The sequence below is a fragment of the Oncorhynchus keta genome, chromosome 31 (genome assembly GCF_023373465.1).
Source record: "Oncorhynchus keta strain PuntledgeMale-10-30-2019 chromosome 31, Oket_V2, whole genome shotgun sequence".
NCBI lineage: Eukaryota > Metazoa > Chordata > Actinopteri > Salmoniformes > Salmonidae > Oncorhynchus > Oncorhynchus keta.
In genome coordinates this window covers 2,726,825-2,747,157 of record NC_068451.1, presented here as the reverse complement: position 1 = coordinate 2,747,157, position 20,333 = coordinate 2,726,825, and the positions used below count along the sequence as shown (strand labels likewise).

General features: G+C 43.4%; 1 protein-coding gene across 1 annotated transcript in view; it reads left to right on the top strand.

Annotated features, from left to right (window-relative positions):
* The window catches only part of LOC118364212 (2-oxoisovalerate dehydrogenase subunit beta, mitochondrial-like), a 78,797-nt gene that overhangs the window by 24,491 nt on the left and 33,973 nt on the right, over window positions 1-20,333 (top strand). Inside the window, exons 7-8 of the mRNA XM_035745542.2 lie at window positions 5,317-5,414; window positions 6,823-6,933. Of these exons, the coding sequence (XP_035601435.1) occupies window positions 5,317-5,414; window positions 6,823-6,933 (209 nt within the window). The remainder of the gene's footprint in view (window positions 1-5,316; window positions 5,415-6,822; window positions 6,934-20,333) is intronic.

Sequence of the window (20,333 nt, the reverse complement as noted above, 5' to 3'; positions counted from 1 at the left end):
AAGTGACTAGCGTGACTAGCGTTCCATTCCTTAAAGTGGCAAGTGATTCCTAGTCTATGCCTATAGGCAGCAGCCTCTAATGTGCTAATGATGGCTGTTTAACAGTCTGACGGCCTTGAGATAGAAGCTGTTTTTCACTCTCTGTCCCAGCTTTGATGCACCTGTACTGACCTTGCCTTCTGGATGATAGCGGGTAGGGTAGTTTGCCCCCGGTAAATGCATTGGGCTGACCGCACTACCCTCTGGAGAACCTTGCGGTGATACAGCCCGACAGGCTGCTTTCAATCGTGTGTCTGTAAAAGTTTGAGGGTTTTAGGTGACAAGTCAAATTTCTTTAGCCTCCTGAGGTTGAAGAGGCTCTGTTGCAACGTCTTCACCACACCGTCTGTGTGGGTGGTCCAGTTCAGTTTGTCTGTGATGTGTTTGCCAAGGAACTTGAAGAATTCCAACTTCTCTGCTGTGGTCCTGTTGATGTAGACAGGGGGGTGCACCCTCTGCTGTTTCCAGAAGTAGTCCATGATCATCTCCTTTGTTTTGTTGATGTTGAGCGAGAGGTTGTTTTCCAGGTACCACACTCCCAGAGCCCTCACCACCTCCCTGCAGGCTGTCTCGTCATAGCTGGTAATGAAGCCCACTACTGTTGTGTCGTCTGATAACTTGATGATTGAGTTGGAGGCGTGCTTGGCCACGCAGTCATGGGTGAAGAGGTAGTTCAGGAAGGGGCTGAGCATGCGCCCTTGTGGGGCCCCAGTGTTGAGGATCAGCGGAGTGGAGGTGATGTTTCCTACTTTCGCCACCTGGGGGTGGCTCATCAGGAAGTCCAGGACCCAGTTGCACAGGGTGGGGTTCAGACCCAGGGCCTCGAGCTTAATGATTTAGCTTGGAGGGTAATATTGTAGTAATAATGCTATTTTCAATCTATGTAATTGATGAAAAAACAAACAACTGTCAAATTCCCGAAGCTGTAAAGTCATTATGTAGATTATTTATGACATGCCACACACAGCCTAGCAGAATAATCTGTCTGGTAGTAAGAGCATGCAGTGCTCAACTTGTAGTTGTGTGGAGCAGCTCACAGAATTAATATGGCAAGACAGCCTGTGTGACTGACACTTAAAAAATGTATTTGACCTTTTTATGTAACTAGGCAAGTCAGTTAAAAACAAATTCTTATTTTCAATGACGGCCTAGGAACAGTGGGTTAACTGGTCAGGGGCAGAACGAGAGATTTTTACCTTGTCAGCTCGGGGAATTGTGCTCCATCATGGTAAGCGCCACACACACACATAAACAAACCGGTTCCTCGATGAAGCTCCACCATAAATTAATATTAGAAAAGATTTCCCTGATTTCTCTGCCCAGGTTTTCAACAATATTATCTTTCGTCCAGTTTTAGCATGTGATTTGGCGCCATAGCCCAATGGTTGTTTTAGCTGAGTTATTTTTTTAATTGCGGGGGGGGGGGCAATAGGGAGCAATACCATCATATATCATTTACATAGTCACGATAGGACAAAGGTTGACATCGGCCAACCCTAGATTACGTAACAAAGTAAACAGAGAAGCAACGCACAATAGGCAGCAGTTATACGACTAACTATGAAGAACAACGTACAGATGTTACAACTCACTTGGTGCACTCACACCATCCCACAAGTCCAGAGATATGGAGGAGTCCAGTTGTTGGGCAGGGCTGAGGTGTAGGAGCTTGCTCCCCTTTCTGCAATTGCTTGGAGACTGTGTAGTGTGAGACCTGGAGAGTCAGAAGGGTGTTTGGCCCCCTAGCAACTGCCATAGCTACTTCCTTGGCAACCAATAAGAGCCAGGTCACACAGGTCCGAGAGAGTTTGAGAGGTCAGTTTATGGTACCCATAGACTTTCAGGCACCACTCCTGGTTGGATGGGGAGTGGAGTGTGCAACTTGAAAGGGTTGTGAGGTGCTAGTAAGAGGCACTGTCAGGGAATTCGTGACACTATGCAACATTCTGCTAAATGTGGAAAGCTATGCTGTCATCAGTGTGCAGTTTATAATGTAGTCATTAACTTAGCGTGAGTGTATGCTTCCAAATGGCAGAATATAGGATGTGTGGTAGTGTTGACTTTTTTTGTTGTTTTTTTGTGCACCTCTGCCATTTCTATGCATGTCTGAAGTGTATTATTGCCTTAACTGCAGGTGTCTCCATTTAAATTCAAATCAACCCTGGGTTGATTTGTTCCTTGAGCGGATGGTCGGAGAGAGGGAACATACTTATAAATAATGTATACACTGCCTATTGACCGCAAGAATCCCAAACAGATATAGTATTTGACAAAAACAATCATTTCAAACCTTGATTACATTGCGATATCACATATGCCTTTCTATTTATGGGTGGGAATAGTAGTGAACTTCTTAAATTAAAATAACTTTTAGCTGATTTTCCTGGTGATTTTTTTTTTTTTTTACAGATTTTATGCTATAAGGACTTTAGGGAGGGGACAAATAAAATCACCCGCTGGCCGAATTTGGCCTGTGGGCAGCCTTTTGGGATAACCCAGCTCTAGTCTGACAGTAATATAGTGAGGTGAACTGTTAGTCACAGTAATATAGTTTAACAATCAAGTTGAATTCTGCCTCTTTAGGGCCTGCAAGGATATGTTTCAGGTTTGCAATGTTCTTGGCACAGAAAAGCAGTTGCCACATGTATTTTTCCACTCCTTATCTTTATTTTGGATGTCAAATTGTGTTTGATGCTTCTCAGGAAGTCAAGAGCAGCCTTTTTATCCCACTGCAGAGTAAAAAATCATATGAGCCATGACACTTACTGTCTGTCTCTCAAAATGTGAATGGAATAGCACCTCACGTTTTATATATCCCTCAACAAAACCCTAGGTCTTTCTGTGAGGTTTGTTTCATTTTCAGATGGACTAAACCCAGTTGACTTGGAAGTACAGTGGGGTATGCAGGTCCAAATTGTGTACAGTGTCTATGACTTAATGAAACCACGTCAGAGAGGGAGAGATTCGGTGCGTCTCTTTGAGAAGTAACTCTTGTCTGACTGAAATAGTTCCATGGCATACCACCCAATGGATATGTCTCTCCTTTTCCTTTTCTGAAAATATCTCCTAGCTATGTTTCCCCATAGCGAAATGGCTCGATTTTGTTCCTTTCCCCCCCCCGAACTTGGTGTCAACAATCCCTCGTCTGTTTCCCACAGGGCTCTCAGAACTGGTAGCAGTTAGGGAATTACTTTAATTTCCGAAAAAGCGCAGAAAGCACTACCTCGTGCCGGGTCCTAAACCCCCTGAGCGATGCTTGTTTAGATGATGTCATGTAATGTTTTTCATTTGAAACAGTCATTTTCTTTTCTTACCAAGCCAGAGGGGATGGAACCACAAGTGCTGGCTTTATCAGGACCGTAGTTAAATGTAGGCTAGTTAGTGATAGATTCCCAATCTTAAGAGAATATTTTTTTATGAAGACTGTTATACACCATTTTCACGTGAGCTTATGATCTCACAGCTGGACTTCCTTTAAGTGAGTTGGGGACTGAAAAAAGGCAATCACCGCCTGACATTGGTCTTCTTGAGTAAGATCCGGTCACTGCTACTATAAAATGACTGCTGTGTCACGGTCTGAAACGGGGAAGCTATGTACACCAGAGGAGGTTGATGAAATTACACTATATAAAGATCCCTGAATCCAGTCAACAGTAGTTTACTGTTTTGTTCGTTGGTGGCAGGGGTGGGTTTTTACTTGATGCCTGTTGTGACTTTCTGTGTAAGGTTTACTGTATGCTTACGTATTAGAAGTATCTCAAGATGTTCCGAGAGAGAAATAATTTGAAATTCCATCATTGGAGTTGGTATTTTGAAAGAGTGCATTTCCTTTTTCCAATTCCACGTCTTTCTAAATAACCCTGAGGATTAGATGACTTGCTCTGAGAGATACTGATTAACCAAAATAAGCAGCCTCTCATCCCTGACATCACTTTAAATTTGGAAGCCATTTAATTGTAAATAAATGTCCCATGTGGCCTATAGGTGAATCTATGATTCATTTGAACCATGTACCAGCACACACACTCACTTCAGGATTGGGTTGGGAAAAGGCTTGCCAGAGGTAGCTCTTTTGACTCGTTTGAAATTGAAGTCGGCAGCCTGTTTCTTAACCTCTAGAGGGGGAATGGGTGGTTATGGACCGACTGTTCCAGGAAGAGAAGAGTCGGAAACCGTAATGTCTCCCTCCAGTATCAATAGTACGCCCAGTGGCTGTTGCAGTTCATGTTACCTTGCAAGAGACTTTTATTTAAGGAGCACCAGTCTCCCCACTGAACACCCACACACACCTTCTGAAGGTTTTATCTTGCTTGTCAGAGTCAAAGCTGTGTATGATGAGCGCCAAAGACCTGTGTAATGTTGTTACCAAATAACTACATAATAGGCTATGTTGGTGCCTCAGTTTTTTTTTTTTTGTCACCAAGTGTTTAGGAACTCCAAGATTACTACAAATAGGGTGCTAAAGGGTCGGATGCATGAATATAATGTCCCTTGTGTGTGTGGAACACATTTTGAACTATATCCTGTCCCGCAAATGTTTTGTCCACATTGATCAGGGGGACTGGCCTATAGTTGTTCACTAGATATTGTTAGCGCATAGATTTATTTTCTTATTAATAATAATATGCCATTCGGCAGACCTTGTTATCCAAAGCGACTTAGTCATGCGTGCATAAATGTTAGGTATTTGTGGTCCCGGGAATCGAACCCACTACCCCTGGTGTTGCAAGCGTCATGTTCTACAAACATAGCAGCAGAGGACCATAGAGAGGCGTGCACACAATGCTCCTTGTGATTGATGAGGTCTGGGAAAAGCATCTCAAATGGGCCAGAGACTTTGTTCCTAACTGGAAGCACAGATTGTATGCTTTCATTTGTGAGTGTCCCGGTTATTTCCCTTCTTGTCATCCACTCCATCATTGAGCTCTACGGGTGGTTATGGACCATCGTTTGACAGAGCAACCACAGTTGGCCATAACAGTGATTAATGTGTGTTCGGATTTTGACCCCCAATTATATTCCTAGCGTGTGTAGTACTGTAGTTGCGTATGTGCACCAGGTCATGCTGGCCGTACTAATAAGATACTTGGGCTCTTTCTAAAAAATATATATATTCTCCTTCACTGCACTGATCTGCAAGATTAGCTTCCATCATAGGGTTTCACCTGTCAACTAATTTACAATCAGTGCGGATGAAAGGGAGGAGATGAGAGTACAGGTTTTGAAACAATTGAGACAGAGCTCGTGTTTTTTTTTCTTTCTTTGTTTGCTTTGCAGTGGAGCAGGTCCCTACAGATGCCTACACCATCCCACTTTCGCAGGCCGAGGTAATACAGGAAGGAAGTGACGTCACTCTGGTCGCGTGGGGAACACAGGTGAGACGTGGAAGGAGCCATGGGTTGATTCTACGTACTCGAGCCATAGAGGAGATGGAGCTATATATCTATTTATGATTGTGCATGAGTCATGACCTTAGCCAGAAGTCATTGTTTATGGTATGGAGGTGGGCAGAGTAGGGACATCCGCATTACATCTTGGGTCTTTGACAATTTTAAGCCGACACGGACGAGCCATGGATTACCTCCTAGCTCCATCACAAGCCCACGCCTCTCAACAGGGGCTTTCTCACCAGGGGTTGGTGGTTTATCGCGTCTACACTGACGTCTCCGTTGGACCGATGCTGCTCCACAGTGTTAACAGTCCACGTCTACATAAGGCCTTCCATTGTCTTCAACTCCTGTCCCCCTGATTTATTTTCCTCAGGAGAGGATTATGGTCTCTATAGCGCTCTTGGTGTCGTTGCCCCCTTACAAAGATTACGCTAGCCCACTTAATGGGCTTAACCCACCCAGAGAAGGAGACTAATGTAGGTACAGCTGAAGAGCAGAGGGGGTCTAAGCCTGAGGGCCTGGAATAACTGGGAAATCAACTCCTTCAAAGCCGTCATTTTGCAAAGATGAAAAATCCACCCAAGTAGTGGAAATCGGGGCTTTTTAAAATGCCACCCCATTACTCCGGTAATCCATCAGCCCTCCATGGACGAGTGAAAAGAAAATAACTCCCAGCAAGTGGAGCGGTCAGAACCGCGCCTGGATCCTGCCGTGAAGGTCTGCTAATGAGCGTAACAGAGGTTCATTTTGCCAGTCCTGAAAATCCCTACTGTTTATATTGTGAAGTTTCAGAGGACCGTTGGCATTTTATTGCGCACTTTAAACCTGTTCATATCTTTGCAGAAGTACTAGGCTATATCATTGCTTCAGCAATATTCAGTATATTAGTAGTCATCTCTAGCAAGGTTGACGAACACCTGAATAGAATATTTATCTTTTTAATTTGCCTATTGTAGACTCGTGTCTATATGGGCTAGAAGCCTGTAGATTGCTGTGTTCTTTTCTTTTATCAATTGCCTGTCTGATTTATGACTCATGACTATCACTCAAGACCCAAACTTTAATAGATTTTATTCATTATCCCTCACACACATTCATAGACTAACTAAAAGCCCTGATGCACAGTTTAGGGATAACGATGGAGCCAGTATGTCCTGCTGTTAGATTGCCGGTGATTCACAGGCACAGCAGTCTAATCTGCCAATAAACATGGAGTCTATCCAAGCAACTTTCTCCGTTAGTCCAAACTGACTTGAAAGTTAATAAGGGGTGCTGTGCAGTGGTTTTCTGCCGACTCTAAAAGGGGGTTCTTGATGGTATTATGAAGTGTTCTCAAATCCATTCTGGATTAGAATGGAATACATGGCCTTGATCGCTGACTCCTGCCTTGCAGATCCATGTGCTGAGGGAAGTGGCCAACATGGCTCAGGAGAAGCTGGGCGTGTCCTGCGAACTCATAGATCTACAGACCATTTTGCCTTGGGACACCGAGACTGTTTGCAAGGTAAGACGCATGATAGACTATATAAAATTGCGTACACAGACACACACACACACACACACACTCAGGGCTGGGTAGGTTACTTTCTAAATGTAATACTTTAGTTACTTGTCCAAAATTATTAGCAGTAACTTAAGTAAGGTAATCTGATTACGTTCAGTTACTTTTAGATTGCTTTCCCCTTAAGACATTAGACATGACTCCCTCAAACATCAAAATAAAATTGTATTTGTCACATGCTTTGTAAACAACCTTTGTAGACTAACTGTGAAATGCTTACTTACAAGCCCTTCCCAACAATGCAGAGAAATATGTAGAAATGATTATAGCACAAGGAATAAATGCACAATGACTAATAATAACGTATATAAACAGAGTAACAGTACCGAGTAGATGTGCAGAGGTTCCAAGGTAAATATGTACATATTAGGTAGGGGTAAAGTGTCTAGGCAGCAGGATAATGAATAAACGCTGGTAGCAGCAGCATATGTAACGAGTCAAAAGAGTGCGAAAGATGGTCAATTAGGGTCCGTGCAGCTATTTGGTTAACTAGTGATTAGTATTCTGGCTTGGTGTAGAAGTTGTTTAGGGTCCTGTTGGTTCCAGACTTGGTGCCACTTGCCATGCGGTAGCAGAGAGAAAAGTCTGTCTTGAGCAGCTGGAGTCTTTGAAAATGTATAGGGCCTTCTTCTCACACCGCCTGCTATAGAGGTCCTGGATGGCAGGGAGCCTGGCCCCAGTGATGTACTGGGTCATACGCACTACCCTCTGTAGCGCCTTGCGGTCGGATGCCAAGCAGTTGCCATACCAAGCGGTAATGAAGCCAGTCAAGATGCTCTCAGTGGTGCAGCTGTACAAGGTTTTGTGGATCTGAGATCCCATGCCAAATCTTTTCAACTTTTTTATCCCATAGGCTGGGATCCGCACTATGCAGCTGAGGCAAGAGCGCATTTTTCACAGGTTGCCCACTGGCCTCAAATTATTGATATGCAGCTTAAACGTCTTCAATTCAACCATTTGAGTTATACATATCCAATTGTGAACAGCCATCCACAATTGCCACAATAAGGAAGGCGCAAATGGCTAAATGAGAGGGCAGCAGTGTGATTTACATCAATGCGCTATGTAGATATCAATAATATGTAGCCCGTAGGCTACATCACTGCTGTTGTCCTTGCCCGTAGCGTTTTTATTTTGTTTGGATAATCTTTGGATGCCGACAGCGGTTGCACTATTGGAAGACATGGCTTGGACAGTAGGCTACAAAATCCTATTCCTGCTCTTTTTCCGCGATCCCTCAAACACATTTGGTGTGTCATCATAGTGGTCTCTGGTCAGACTTCCTCAGGCGGAATAAAAAACATGGCTGAGGATTATTTCTGTCTAATAAAACTCTTGTTGATTGATATCCTCTCCCAGGTGGCTGTACCCCTGCCCAGTCATGTGAAAGCCATAGATTAGGACCTAATTCATTTATTTCAATTGACTGATTTCCATATTTGAACTGTAACTCGGTAAAATCTTTGAAATTGTTGCATGTTGCGTTTTATTTTTGTTCAGTATAGTTGATGATCCCTGCAGTAGACTGTGTAATTTAGCACTTAAATTGCCCTTCAATGTGGCACAGAAACCATGTTATTTTTCTCTATAGTGCAGTTTCTGCCGTTCCTGATTGCTTGAATTCCAACTTTATTCTCCCACAGCTGGTATGATTTCATTAGGGCTGTATTTCTACTTCGCCGTGCGATTAAAGTAACCGTAGCACTCACTCGTGTTATTATGTAATGGAGGAGAGAAACTGTTTTGTTAGCCTTTCAAAGTATTCTAATGATGTCTTGAGTTTAAAGTTATGGTCCATTCAAGCCTAGAGGAATGGGGGGGAGGAGGTAAGCGAGGCCTGTATATTTTGTCCCCATACAGTGCCTTCAGAAAGTATTTTACACCCCTTGACCTTGTCCATATTTTGTTGTTACAGTCTGAATTTATTTGATTTTTTGTCAATGGCCTACACACAATAGCCCATAATGTTAACGTAGAATTAAGTTAATAAAAACATTTAAAACATGAACAAATTAATAAAACAATGAAAGCTGAAATGTATTCAGTCAATAAGTATTCAGCCCATTTGTTATGGCAAGCCTAAATCATTTCAGGAGTAAAGATTTGCTAACAAGTCCCTTGATAAGTTGCATGGACATTAAACATTTTTTTTAATGACTACCTCATCTCTGTACCCCACACATACAATTATCTGTAAGGTCCCTCGGTCGAGCAGTGAATTTCAAGCACAGATTCAACCACAGACTAGGGAGGTTTTCCAATGCCTCGCAAAGAAGGGCTCCTGTTGGTAGATGGGTAAAAAAAGAAGCAGACATTGAATATCCCTTTGAGCAGGGTGAAGTTATTAATTACACTTTGGATGGTGTATCAATACACCCAGTCACTACAAATGTACAGACCTCCTTACTCAGTTGCCTGAGAGGAAGGAAACCATTCAGGGATTTCACAATAAGGCCAATGATGACTTTAAAACAGTTAAGGAGTTTAATGGCTGTGATAGGAGAAAAATGAAGATGACTCAACAACATTGTAGTTACTCCACAATACTAACCTAATTGGCAGAGGGAGAAGAATGCCTGTACAGAATACAAATATTCCAGAACATGCATCCTGTTTGCAACAAGGCACTACTATAATACTGCAAAAAAATGTGGCAATGCAATTCACTTTTTGTCCTGTATACAAAGTGTTGTGTTTGGGGTAAATCCAATATAAAAAATTACTGAGTACCACTCTCCATATTTTCAAGTACAGTGGTGGCTGCATCATGTTATGGGTATGCCTGTAATCGTTAAGGACTGGGGAGTTTTTCAGGAGAAGAAATGTACGGAATAGAGCCGAGCACTGGCAAAATCCTAGAGGGTAAAAAAAATCAATGGCAAGACCTGAAAATGTCTCTCTAGCAATATCAACAACCAATAATGGGCAAATAATGGGCAAATGTTGCACAATCCAGGTGTGAAAAGCTTTGAGTCTTACCTAGAAAGACTTACAGCTGTAATCACTGCCAAAGGTGTTTAGACAAAGTATTGACTCAGGGGTGTGAATACTTATGTAAATGAGATTTCTGTATTTCATCTTTAATACCTTTGCAAAAATGTCTGAAAACAACATGTTTTCACTGTCGTTGGGGGACATTGTGTGCAGATGGGTGAGGGGCGGAAATAAATAATAATGTCTATAGATAGAGATATCTAACACAACAAAATGTGGATTAAGTCGAGCAGTATGAATACTTTCCGAAGGCACCGTATTTTGTCACCTCCCGAGATGTGCCAATGCCATGCATTTTAAATGGCCCACTTCAAACGTGCCACATACTGTTTTGTTGTGGACGTGGCAAGCCACTGGTGACTCGATACCGGATTGATTTTTATATTGCCTGTTTTATCATGCAATTTGAAAGTCCCTCTGGTGAAGCACATGACACAGTTGGTAAGCTGTGCGAGGCCTGGCGCTGCCAAGTAAATCTTACAACTGACAGTTAAGGCACACAATGAAAATTGTGGTCACAGGCCGGTAATTTAATAGGGAGCCCAATTGGAATCTGTGGCATATATTATTATTTTCTTGGCACCAGGGGCGCTTCAAATGAAGTGAGCAACAGTCTGTTATGGGCTGTTTGTTCAGAGACAATTTTCTCAAATAAACGGGGTGATTTTCAGCATTGGCCGCTCCATTAAACCGGCTCTATGAAATTGTACAGTGTGTTTATATACCGCTTATGGTTCTCGGGGGCAAGGCCGCCGTCTCCACCTTGCCAACAACACTTGTCTTCCTCTCCACTGTTTTCTCTCCTCTCCTTCAGCTAAACGTGTTGTGGATTATCTGTCCTCACACCTTTTTTTTTTTTTTTACATTTCCCCTTTCCTTGTCAGTTTATAGCCTCCCATCTCCTCATTCTCTTATGACGTATTCTTCCGTTTTCTCTTGAATGATGTCCTCACTCAGTCCATACAATTCAAATGCCGACAACACTGCCCAGGAATGTGTTGTTGTCTCTCATCCTCAGTGTCTTGCCCTATGTGACCCACGTGGCATTATTTGAAGGTTGTGGTTGAGTGGAGAACGCTTTTAATCATGCAATTTTACTGGAGAGGATGAATTAACCACAGGCAAAATAATACCCATGTTCTTTGTACCCGATTTTTGTCATGAATGCAACGTCAAAAGATTTTGTTTTATCTTTTAATAAATCTGAAGCATAAAGAACTTTATGTTCCAGATGTCAAATTAGGAACAAATGCGAGTCTCTGTAAAAATGATGTTTTCAGACAGTGGGGCCAGCTAATGAAAACAACCCTGACGTGAAATAGAATATTGTCTCCTTTTTTTGCACGAAAGGTGGGTTAGTGGACAGGGAAATGGGGTTCCATTACTGTGTTTTTAAAATGTTGTCCGTCTTAGCAGTGCCTGTTTTGGTCACAACGCACAATAAAACAAATGCCCCATGTTTCAGTATCATCATTGCAAATGGTCACCCCTGACTGAGTGTATACTTAATTTCCCACCTGTGGCCAATGGTCTGCCTCTACAATGATTGTGTGTGTGCCTTGGTGTGAAGACTAGACACAAGTATTCATCCACTGAGTGAAATAATGGATTCTTTTTGTTATATACTCCTGTCGTCTTGGGAAGTGCTGGCTGCTGAGCGGTTGAATTACAGGTTTTGACCAGTGTAGGTTCCCTTGAGCGCTACAATGTATAGCACATGAAGGTTGCCTTTGAAACGAGTCTACCTTTCCATATCTGCATTTGAAGAGCAAGCTGATTGTACTCTCATTGCAAAGCAATTTAGGGGGGCATAGCTGCCTGACGATAGGGAAAATATTTCACTTTTATGGTTGGTTTTACTAACCCATATTGAATAAATCCAAGAGTAACGGAGAACTAAAAATGTTATTTCATTAGCATTGACGTAACTGGGATTTCAGACATCAGGCCAGGACTATCGAGTCTGAGTGGAACCTTTTTAAATCATATGAACTGCTGTCCAGGAATATGTCTACAAAACTACATTATCATTCATCCTACCTAAAAATGCAATCTAGTCCAGGTCCCTGCTTAATCTCTGTGAAACAGACCCCTTATGTGTGCTTACGCTACTCTTTCTGTCTACTCTGACTACCCAGAATCCTCCACTTCCAATCCTAAAGTAGGCCCTATATTCGAAGGTTAGGTGGAGAGTGAGGTCAAACCTTGGTGCCCCTGGTCACCGTGACTGACTGCAGACTGACAGAGGGCTAGCCCTGAGTGAGCCCTGCCTGCCTGCCCTGGCTCTGTGGCTAGAACTACTGCTGATGCTGAGCCTTTTACAGACACTGGGGCATTCACGTAAGGCAGCTATGGCAGGAATGTCCACATGCATTTACATTTAGCATTTTTTTTGTATATTGTTTCAGGGTCAGCCGGCCCTACAAGTGTTTGTTTGGGGCACAATTGTCACAAACCTTTTCTCTCCTTCTCTTGACTCGCCTTACTACTGAGCTCTCTGACAGACCAGCTATTTTAGATTTACAGGGGACGACTGTGGCCAGAATTACACAAGTCACACAGCCCTCTCTCGCCTTAGATCTTTTGCTACTAAAGGGGCGATGTGACATTTCATGAAAGGATTGCTCCGAGGAATAACTCTCAGAGCATTGTGACCTCCATCTTCATCCTGTTCCGTCTGAGTTGGCTATCTCCGTTGTGACTTCCTAGGATTCATTATGTGCCAGTCTATATGCTGAGGTAAAGGGGGGGAAATGGCACAATTGGAACCATCAGAGGCTAGTAAATAGAATTATTCTCTGATCCATTGCTTTTGATTGTCAGTGCTGTTCTTGGTTTCAAGTACATGTCAGAAAGAATTCAGTCTGCTTTTTAATTCAGCGGTTGTTCGCTTGATCTCCAGCGTTTCCAGGAATACATACGTGCTTTCACATCGGCTTGCAGTAAATGGGTGATAGGCTCATGAGCAGACGGAGTGTGTGTACACACGCTCGGGTTGTTGGTCTATGGACGCACATCCAAACACGGACGCACATTCAATTAGGACTTCATATACATCTATGAGTCACAGTCGGCTCCTGCGTCTCTCCTCAGCGTCTTTCAACAGCGGACATCCCATGCCCTGATTGACCACGATGTCCATATGAGTCAGTTCAATCAGTTCTTATCTCTTTGAGCCTGGTGGGTCTTTATAGAGGAGTGTCCGTGTGTGTCTCTTAGTACATGTGATCATTAACACGATAGCTCTGGGTTTCCTGTTCCCTCCATCCGGAGCCATCCACCCCGGTGGTAACCGGCGGCGACACAGGGATCTAAATATACAGTCAAGTCTCTTGTTGACAAAGGGAATAGACAGAAATTGCTGTAGAAATGGAGAGAAACTGTATTTTGTCCCGCTGTCTGCGGCAGTCCAGTAAATGTAATAGTCGTTCATTTAAGGGATAAACAAAATGACTGGTTTGGCCCTGCCAGACCCACAGGCTCAAATGATATAATGTGGAAAGTCTCCCTCTCTCTTGCTCCTGGGTCAAAAGCCAGTGTGGTAATTTATTTAAAAACCCATATCATCCTCTTTGACAGACCTTCAGTCTTGTTGTTTTGAGTTGCCTACATCTTAAGTGCTCTTGAGCTGGCTTTTGTGCAATCAAATTTTGATCCGACATTTCTACCACATTGTACAGCTCATTGTCCATATTCAATACTTAGCCCAGATTCGTATTAGTGCCTAGTCAGTGATTCAGAGCCATTTTCCAGGCCTGGTCAGACTCCGTTCTGGTCAGTGTGAAACCGCCTTTTGAGGGTGTGCAGTCAGTAATAGAGTGGTGGCTCAGTTAGCAGTGATTTGGAGATGGCTCTTCCCATGCCGCACAAACCAGACCCGTCAGCCAAAAGGCCTGGGAGCTGGAAGACCTTGAGGAGCTCAGGCCCTCTCCCTACAATGAACCTCTTAATACTTTCCACCCATACCTTCAGCTCTCTCCATTGAAATATAGCTATTTTGACTGCTTCGTCCTCATGACACACAATACCCTTCCAGACTGGGTCTTTCCAAAGCAAAGAAACTAGCTAACATGATCAAGATGTGGCTCGGGCTCATGCTTTGAGGTTCCAAGCTCCATGCGCGCAGGTCCACTATAAAATGCATCTGAGGAAATTCACAGTAAACGTATGTATTTGTTTGATTTCACAGTGATACTTGGAAAGGCGTTTTGTACCCCGGCCCTAGTCTGTGCGCTAGGCATCCGGAGGGGGTCATGCTCAATTCTTTAGTATCCGGACGGCAGAGTTCATGTACTGTTTTAATTTAGTTGTGTCCTCATTGCCTTAAGTCAGCGGGTTCAAAGATTTTTTTAAAGACTTCTTCTCAGGCTCATTTTAAGGTCACTAAAGCGCTGATGAAATAAGTTGTTCCACTATGAACAACCGAGATTAGCTTATTTCACCTGGGATTGCTCTCACAGCAGAGGGGCATGGAGCTGACATTATAATAAGATGGCATATCCCTTCGGTCACGGCTGGGAAATGCTATTTTAGAAATCTCCTTGTCTCCCATCTCTCCTCACACTCGGTCATGGTCTGTTAACTCTCTCTTGGTCATTAATATCCCCTTTTACTTGACTTTTACTTCTCTCTTGGCCTCACTTGCTTACTCTTCCCCTCTCTCAACATCGCTATTGTTATCGCACACAATATTTCTTCTTTTTGGCATTTGTCCTCCTCTCAGGCAGCAAGTCCATGCTGGTTTGGGAGTCTGCAAGTCCTATCTGCTCCCATAAAACACACCGTTCCCATTTCCCCAGCCCCAAACTCGGCACACATTCCACATCATGTGGTGTCCCTTAATGACCCCTGGAAGTGTGTGTGTGTGTGTGTGCTCACTTCTCCCTCCTCTCCAGAAATATGTAGGACTTTGCCAAAGAAAAGCCAGAACACCCACTATAATAGAGCGAAAAGTAAAGGATAGCGAAGACTTAACCGAGACCACTGACTCTCCGCAGCATGGAGGAAACTCCACTCCTTCACCCTTCTGCTACCTCAGAGCACCGCTGCCACAGATAGCTGCTGGTGTGTCCTATTTGACAAGTAGAAAGGGATGTGTAAACATGAAACAGCCAGTGATATGTTCTCCCTGTCTGCTCTGAGTGGTGTGGGCATAGCGTGTTTTCTGAACTTGGTTACCCGAGGGGCTGGTGTTCCCGGCAGTCGGCACTTCACACTGAGGGCTAACACCTGCCATGGTAACAGAGATGTGTTGGCAGGTGCTGGCTGGCCGTACCCGGTTTCATTAGTTTATTCAAAGTTCACCGGAAGTGGAACATTTTAATTTGAAAAGCCCCAGGGTTGCATGGGTACTTCAAGGCGTGGATATAAAAGGTGTGATTGTCACTACAGAAGCTGTATATTATCCATAGTGGATTACCATCACAGTCACTCCATTTGTCAATAGATTCATTTGTAGCAGTGAATGGAAGACGTTAGACTGTGTGTACGGTTTTTGGCCATATCTTGACCAAGAAAATATCACTTAAATCCGTATCGGCCTAGAATTTTCACTACCGTTCAAAAGTTAGGGGTCACTTAGAAATGTCCTTGTTTTTGAAAGAAAAGCATGTTTCTTGTCCATTAAAATAACATGAAATGGATCAGAAATGCAGTGTAGACATTAATGTTGTAAATGACTTTTGTAGCTGGAAACGGCTGATTTTATAATGGAATATCTACATAGGCGTACAGAGGTCCATTATCAGCAACCATCACTCCTGTGTTCCAATGGCACGTTCTGTTGTCAAATCCAAGTTTATCATTTTAAAAGGCCAATTGATCATTACAAAACCCTTTTGCAATTATGTTAGCACAGCTGAAAACTGTTGTGCTGATTTTTAAAAAGCAATAAATCTGGCCTTTAGACTAGTTGAGTATCTGGAGCATCAGCATTTGTGGGTTCGATTACAGGCTCAAAATGGCTCGAAACAAACAACTCTCTTCTGCAGCTCATCAGTCTATTCTTGTTCTGAGAAATGAAGGCTATTACATGCGAGAAGTTGCAAAGAAACTGAAGATCAAAAAAAAGTTGATTAGTGTCTAGTTTGAGAAACCGACACCTCACAAGTCCTCAACTGGCAGCTTCATTAAATAGTACCCGCAAAACACCAGTCTTAACGTCAACAGTGAAGAGGCATCTCCAGGATGCTGGCCTTCTAGTCAAAGTTGCACAGAAAAAGCCATTTCTCAGATTGGCCAATAAAAAGAAAAGATGGGCAAAAGAACAGACACTGGACAGAGGAACTCTGCCTAGAAGGCCAGCATCCCGGAGTCACTTCTTCACTGTTGACGTTGAGACTGGTGTTTTGCGGGTACTATTTAATGAAGCATATAAATTATCAGTGGAGAGGTCTGTCTGCCTATAGGCCCGCTGGTGACACGGGTAGGGGCTACCCTTTTTGGTGCGATAGTGTGAAAAGCTCATAATGCTCCTGTTTTGATTTAATATGTATACTTCCTAGAAAATGGTTCCTCTTAATATAATTGTGTTTCCTTCAGTTAGACTGACTCAAAGTGTTGGGCCTCTGTCTTCGTGGTGACGCAACCCATTTGCTTAACCCGTAAGAGGCAAGAGTCATTGTGTGTTTGCACACGCCAATCTCTCTGCTAAATGAAGATGTGTCTGTTGCGAGAGAGAAATAGATGATGGTATGAGAATTGGGGGGCACAGATGCAATCTCGGTAGCGTGGTCTGCACTGTGTTTCTGGGAAGTGGTGCTGCTGACTGTATAGGGAGCTCTGGAGCCTGTTCACTTGCTTTAGATAAGACTTACCACTTACCAACCTGGCCCGCCTCACACACTAAGTGCTGTCTTACTCAAAGAAAGCTAGCAAATATACTGTACCGGCAGTGGAACGGAGTGTTCAGACTTTGTTTGTTTGTCATGAACTGGGATGGAAGCAATGCGAAATACAAACACTGTTTAGGATTGGTGGAGTTTTTTGGATACAATGTCACAAGTAACAGGCTTTTCCTCATTGCTGTGGTGGTACTGTAGTTTTTTGGTAGTACATTTAAAAAAAACTTTTGAATACATTTTTACTTGGCTTGTCCTTCAAAATGTGCTTTTAATGTCACATGCACAAGTACAGTAAAATGCCTTTATTGCAAACTCTAAACCCAACCATGCAATATTCAATAACAATGTGTTATAACTTTTGCAACCTCCTGAGGGGAGAGGCACTGTCGTGCCTTCACGACTGTGTGTCTGTCTTTGGACCATTTTAAGTTTAGTGATTTTGGAGGAACTTGAAGCTGTCTAACAGGCTCCACTGTTCTGGGGAGGCTTTCCACTGATGTATGATCATTACTGCTGGACTTGATTCCATTCAGCCACAAGAGCATTAGTGAGGTCGGGCACTGACCTTGGGCGATTAGGCCTAGCTTGCAGTCTGCATTCCAATTAATCCAAGATGTGTTCGATGGGGTTGAGGTCAGGGCTCTGTGCAGGCCAGTCAACTTCTTCCACACCGATCTCGACAAACCATTACTGTATGGACCTCGCTTTGTGCACAGGGGAATGGTCATGCTGAAACAGGAAAGGGCCTTCCAACTTTGTGGCAACAGTTTGGGGAAGCACAGAATCGTGTAGAATGTCATTGAATGCTGTAACATTAAGATTTCCCTTCACTGGAACAAGGGGCCTAGCCCGAACCATGAAAAACAGCCCCAGACCATTATTCCTCTTCTACCGAACTATACAGTTGGCACTATGCATTTGGGCAGGTAGCATTCTCCTGGCATCTGCCAAACCCAGGTTTGTCCATCGGACTGCCAGATGATGATTCGTCACTTCAGAGAACGCGTTTCCACTGCTCCAGAGTCCAATGGCGGCGATCTTTACACCACTCCAGCCGATGCTTGGCATTACGCATGGTGATCATAGGCTCGGCCATGGAAACACATTTCATGAAGCTCCCGATGAACAGTTCTTGCGGTGACGTTGCTTCCAGAGGGACTTTGGAACTCGGTTGCGATTGTTACACGCTTCAGCACGCGGCAGTCCCGTTCTGTGAGCTTGTGTGCCCTACCACTTCGCGGTTGAGCCGTTATCGTTCTACTTCACAATAACAGCACTAACAATTGACCAGTGCAGCTCTAGTGGGGAAAAAAATTGACAAACTGAGTTTTTAATATGGCATCCGATGTCGGTGCCACGTTGGAAGTCACTGAGTTCTTTCGTAAGGCCATTCTACTGCCAATGTTTGTCTATGGAGATTGCACGCCTGTTTGCTCGATTTTATACACCTGTCAGCAATGGGTGTGGCTGAAATAGCCAAATCCACTAATTTTCTAGGCAAAGTTGCAAAGAAAAAGCCATATCTCAGACTGGCCAATAAAAATAAAAGATTAAGATGGGCAAAATAACACAGCCACTGGACATAGGAACTCTGCATAGAAGGCCAACATCCCAGAGTCGCCTCTTCACTGTTGCCGTTCAGACTGGTGTTTTGTAGGTACTATTTAATGAAGCTGCCAGTAGAGGACTTGGGGAGGCGTCTGTTTCTCAAACTAGGCGCTCTAATGTACTTTTCCTCTTGCTCAGTTGTGCAATGCGGCCTCCCACTCTTTCAATTCTGGTTAGAATTTAATGATCAATTATTATTTTTTAAATGATAAACTTGGATTAACTAACACAATGTGCCATTGGAACACAGGAGTGATGGTTTGCGTGTAATGGTCCTCTGTACGCCTATGTAGATATTCCATGATCTGCAGTTTCCAGCTACAATTGTCATTTACAACATTAACAATGTCTACACTGTATTTGTGATCAATTTCATGTTATTTTAATGGACAAAAAATGTGTTTTTCTTTCAAAAATGAGGACATTTCTAAGTGACCCCTAACTTTTGAATGGTGTGTGGACAAATTGACAATGACCCCAAGCATACTTTTAAAGTTGTGGCAAAAGTTACTGGAGTTGCCATCACAAAGCCCTGACCTCAGTCCTATAGAACATTTATGGGCAGAACTTAAAAAGTGTGTGCAAGCAAGGAGGCCTACAAACCTGACTCAGTTACACCAGCTCTGTCAGGAGGAATTGGCCAAAATTCACCCAACTTATTCTGGGAAGCTTGTGGAAGGCTACCTGAAACGTTTTGACCCAAGTTAGGCAATTGAAAGGCAATGCTACCAAATACTAATTGAGTGTATGTAAACTTCTGACCCACTGGGAATGTGATGAAAGAAACAAAAGCTGAAGTAAATCATTCTCTCTACTATTATTCTGACATTCTTAAAATAAAGTGGTGTTCCTAACTGACTGAAGACGGGGATTTTTACTCTGATTCAATTTCAGGAATTGTGAAAAACTGAGTTTAAATGTATTTGGCTAAGGTGTATGTATACTTCCGACTTCAAATCCAAATAACTTCAGATCTTCATTGTAAAGCGTTTAAACACGGTTTCCCATGCTTGTTCAATGAACCATAAACAATTAATAAACATGCACCTGTGGAACAGTCGTTAAGACACTAACAGCTTACAGGCGGTAGGCAGTTACAGTTATGAAAACTTAGGACACTAAAGAGGCCGTTCTACTGGGTCCCTGCTCATCTGCGTAAATGTGCCTTAGGCATGTTGCAAGGAGGCATGAGAACTGAGGATGTTGCCAGGGCAATAAATTGCATTGTCCGTACTATGAGATGCTAAAGTCAGCGCTTCGGGGAGACAGGACGGACAGCTGATCGTCCTCGCAGTGGCAGACCACGTGTAACAACACCTGCACAGGATTGGTAACATCACACCTGCGGGACCGGTACAGGATGGCAACAACAACTGCTCGAGTTACACCAGGAACACACAATCACTCCATCAGTGCTCAGACTGTCCGCAATAGGCTGAGAGATGCTGGACTGAGGGCTTGTTGGCCTGTTGTAAGGCAGGTCCTCACCAGACATCACTGGCAGCAATGTCGACTATGGGCACAAACCTACCGTCACTGGACCTAACAGGACTGGCAAAAAGTGCTCTTCACTGACTCGTCGCGGTTTTGTCTCACCGGGGTGAAGGTGTGTGTGTGTGTGTGTGTGTGTGTGTGTGCATATCACCTAATTTTAATATGCTGTTGTAAAAGAGCACGTTCCATTTCATAAGTCATATTTTCCCATCTCAAGAGCTCAAATTTAAGAAAAGTGCCAAAAAAGGGTTGACGATTGTATCTTAAATCAGCCATAACTCCCCTAGTGACAGGGAATATGCAACAGGGAGGGGCAATTGCATGCAAGCTTAACAAGAGAGTTACTTGTTAAAACATGCCTCGTCCACCTATCTATCTATATGGGTTACAGGGTCGATGTGTTAT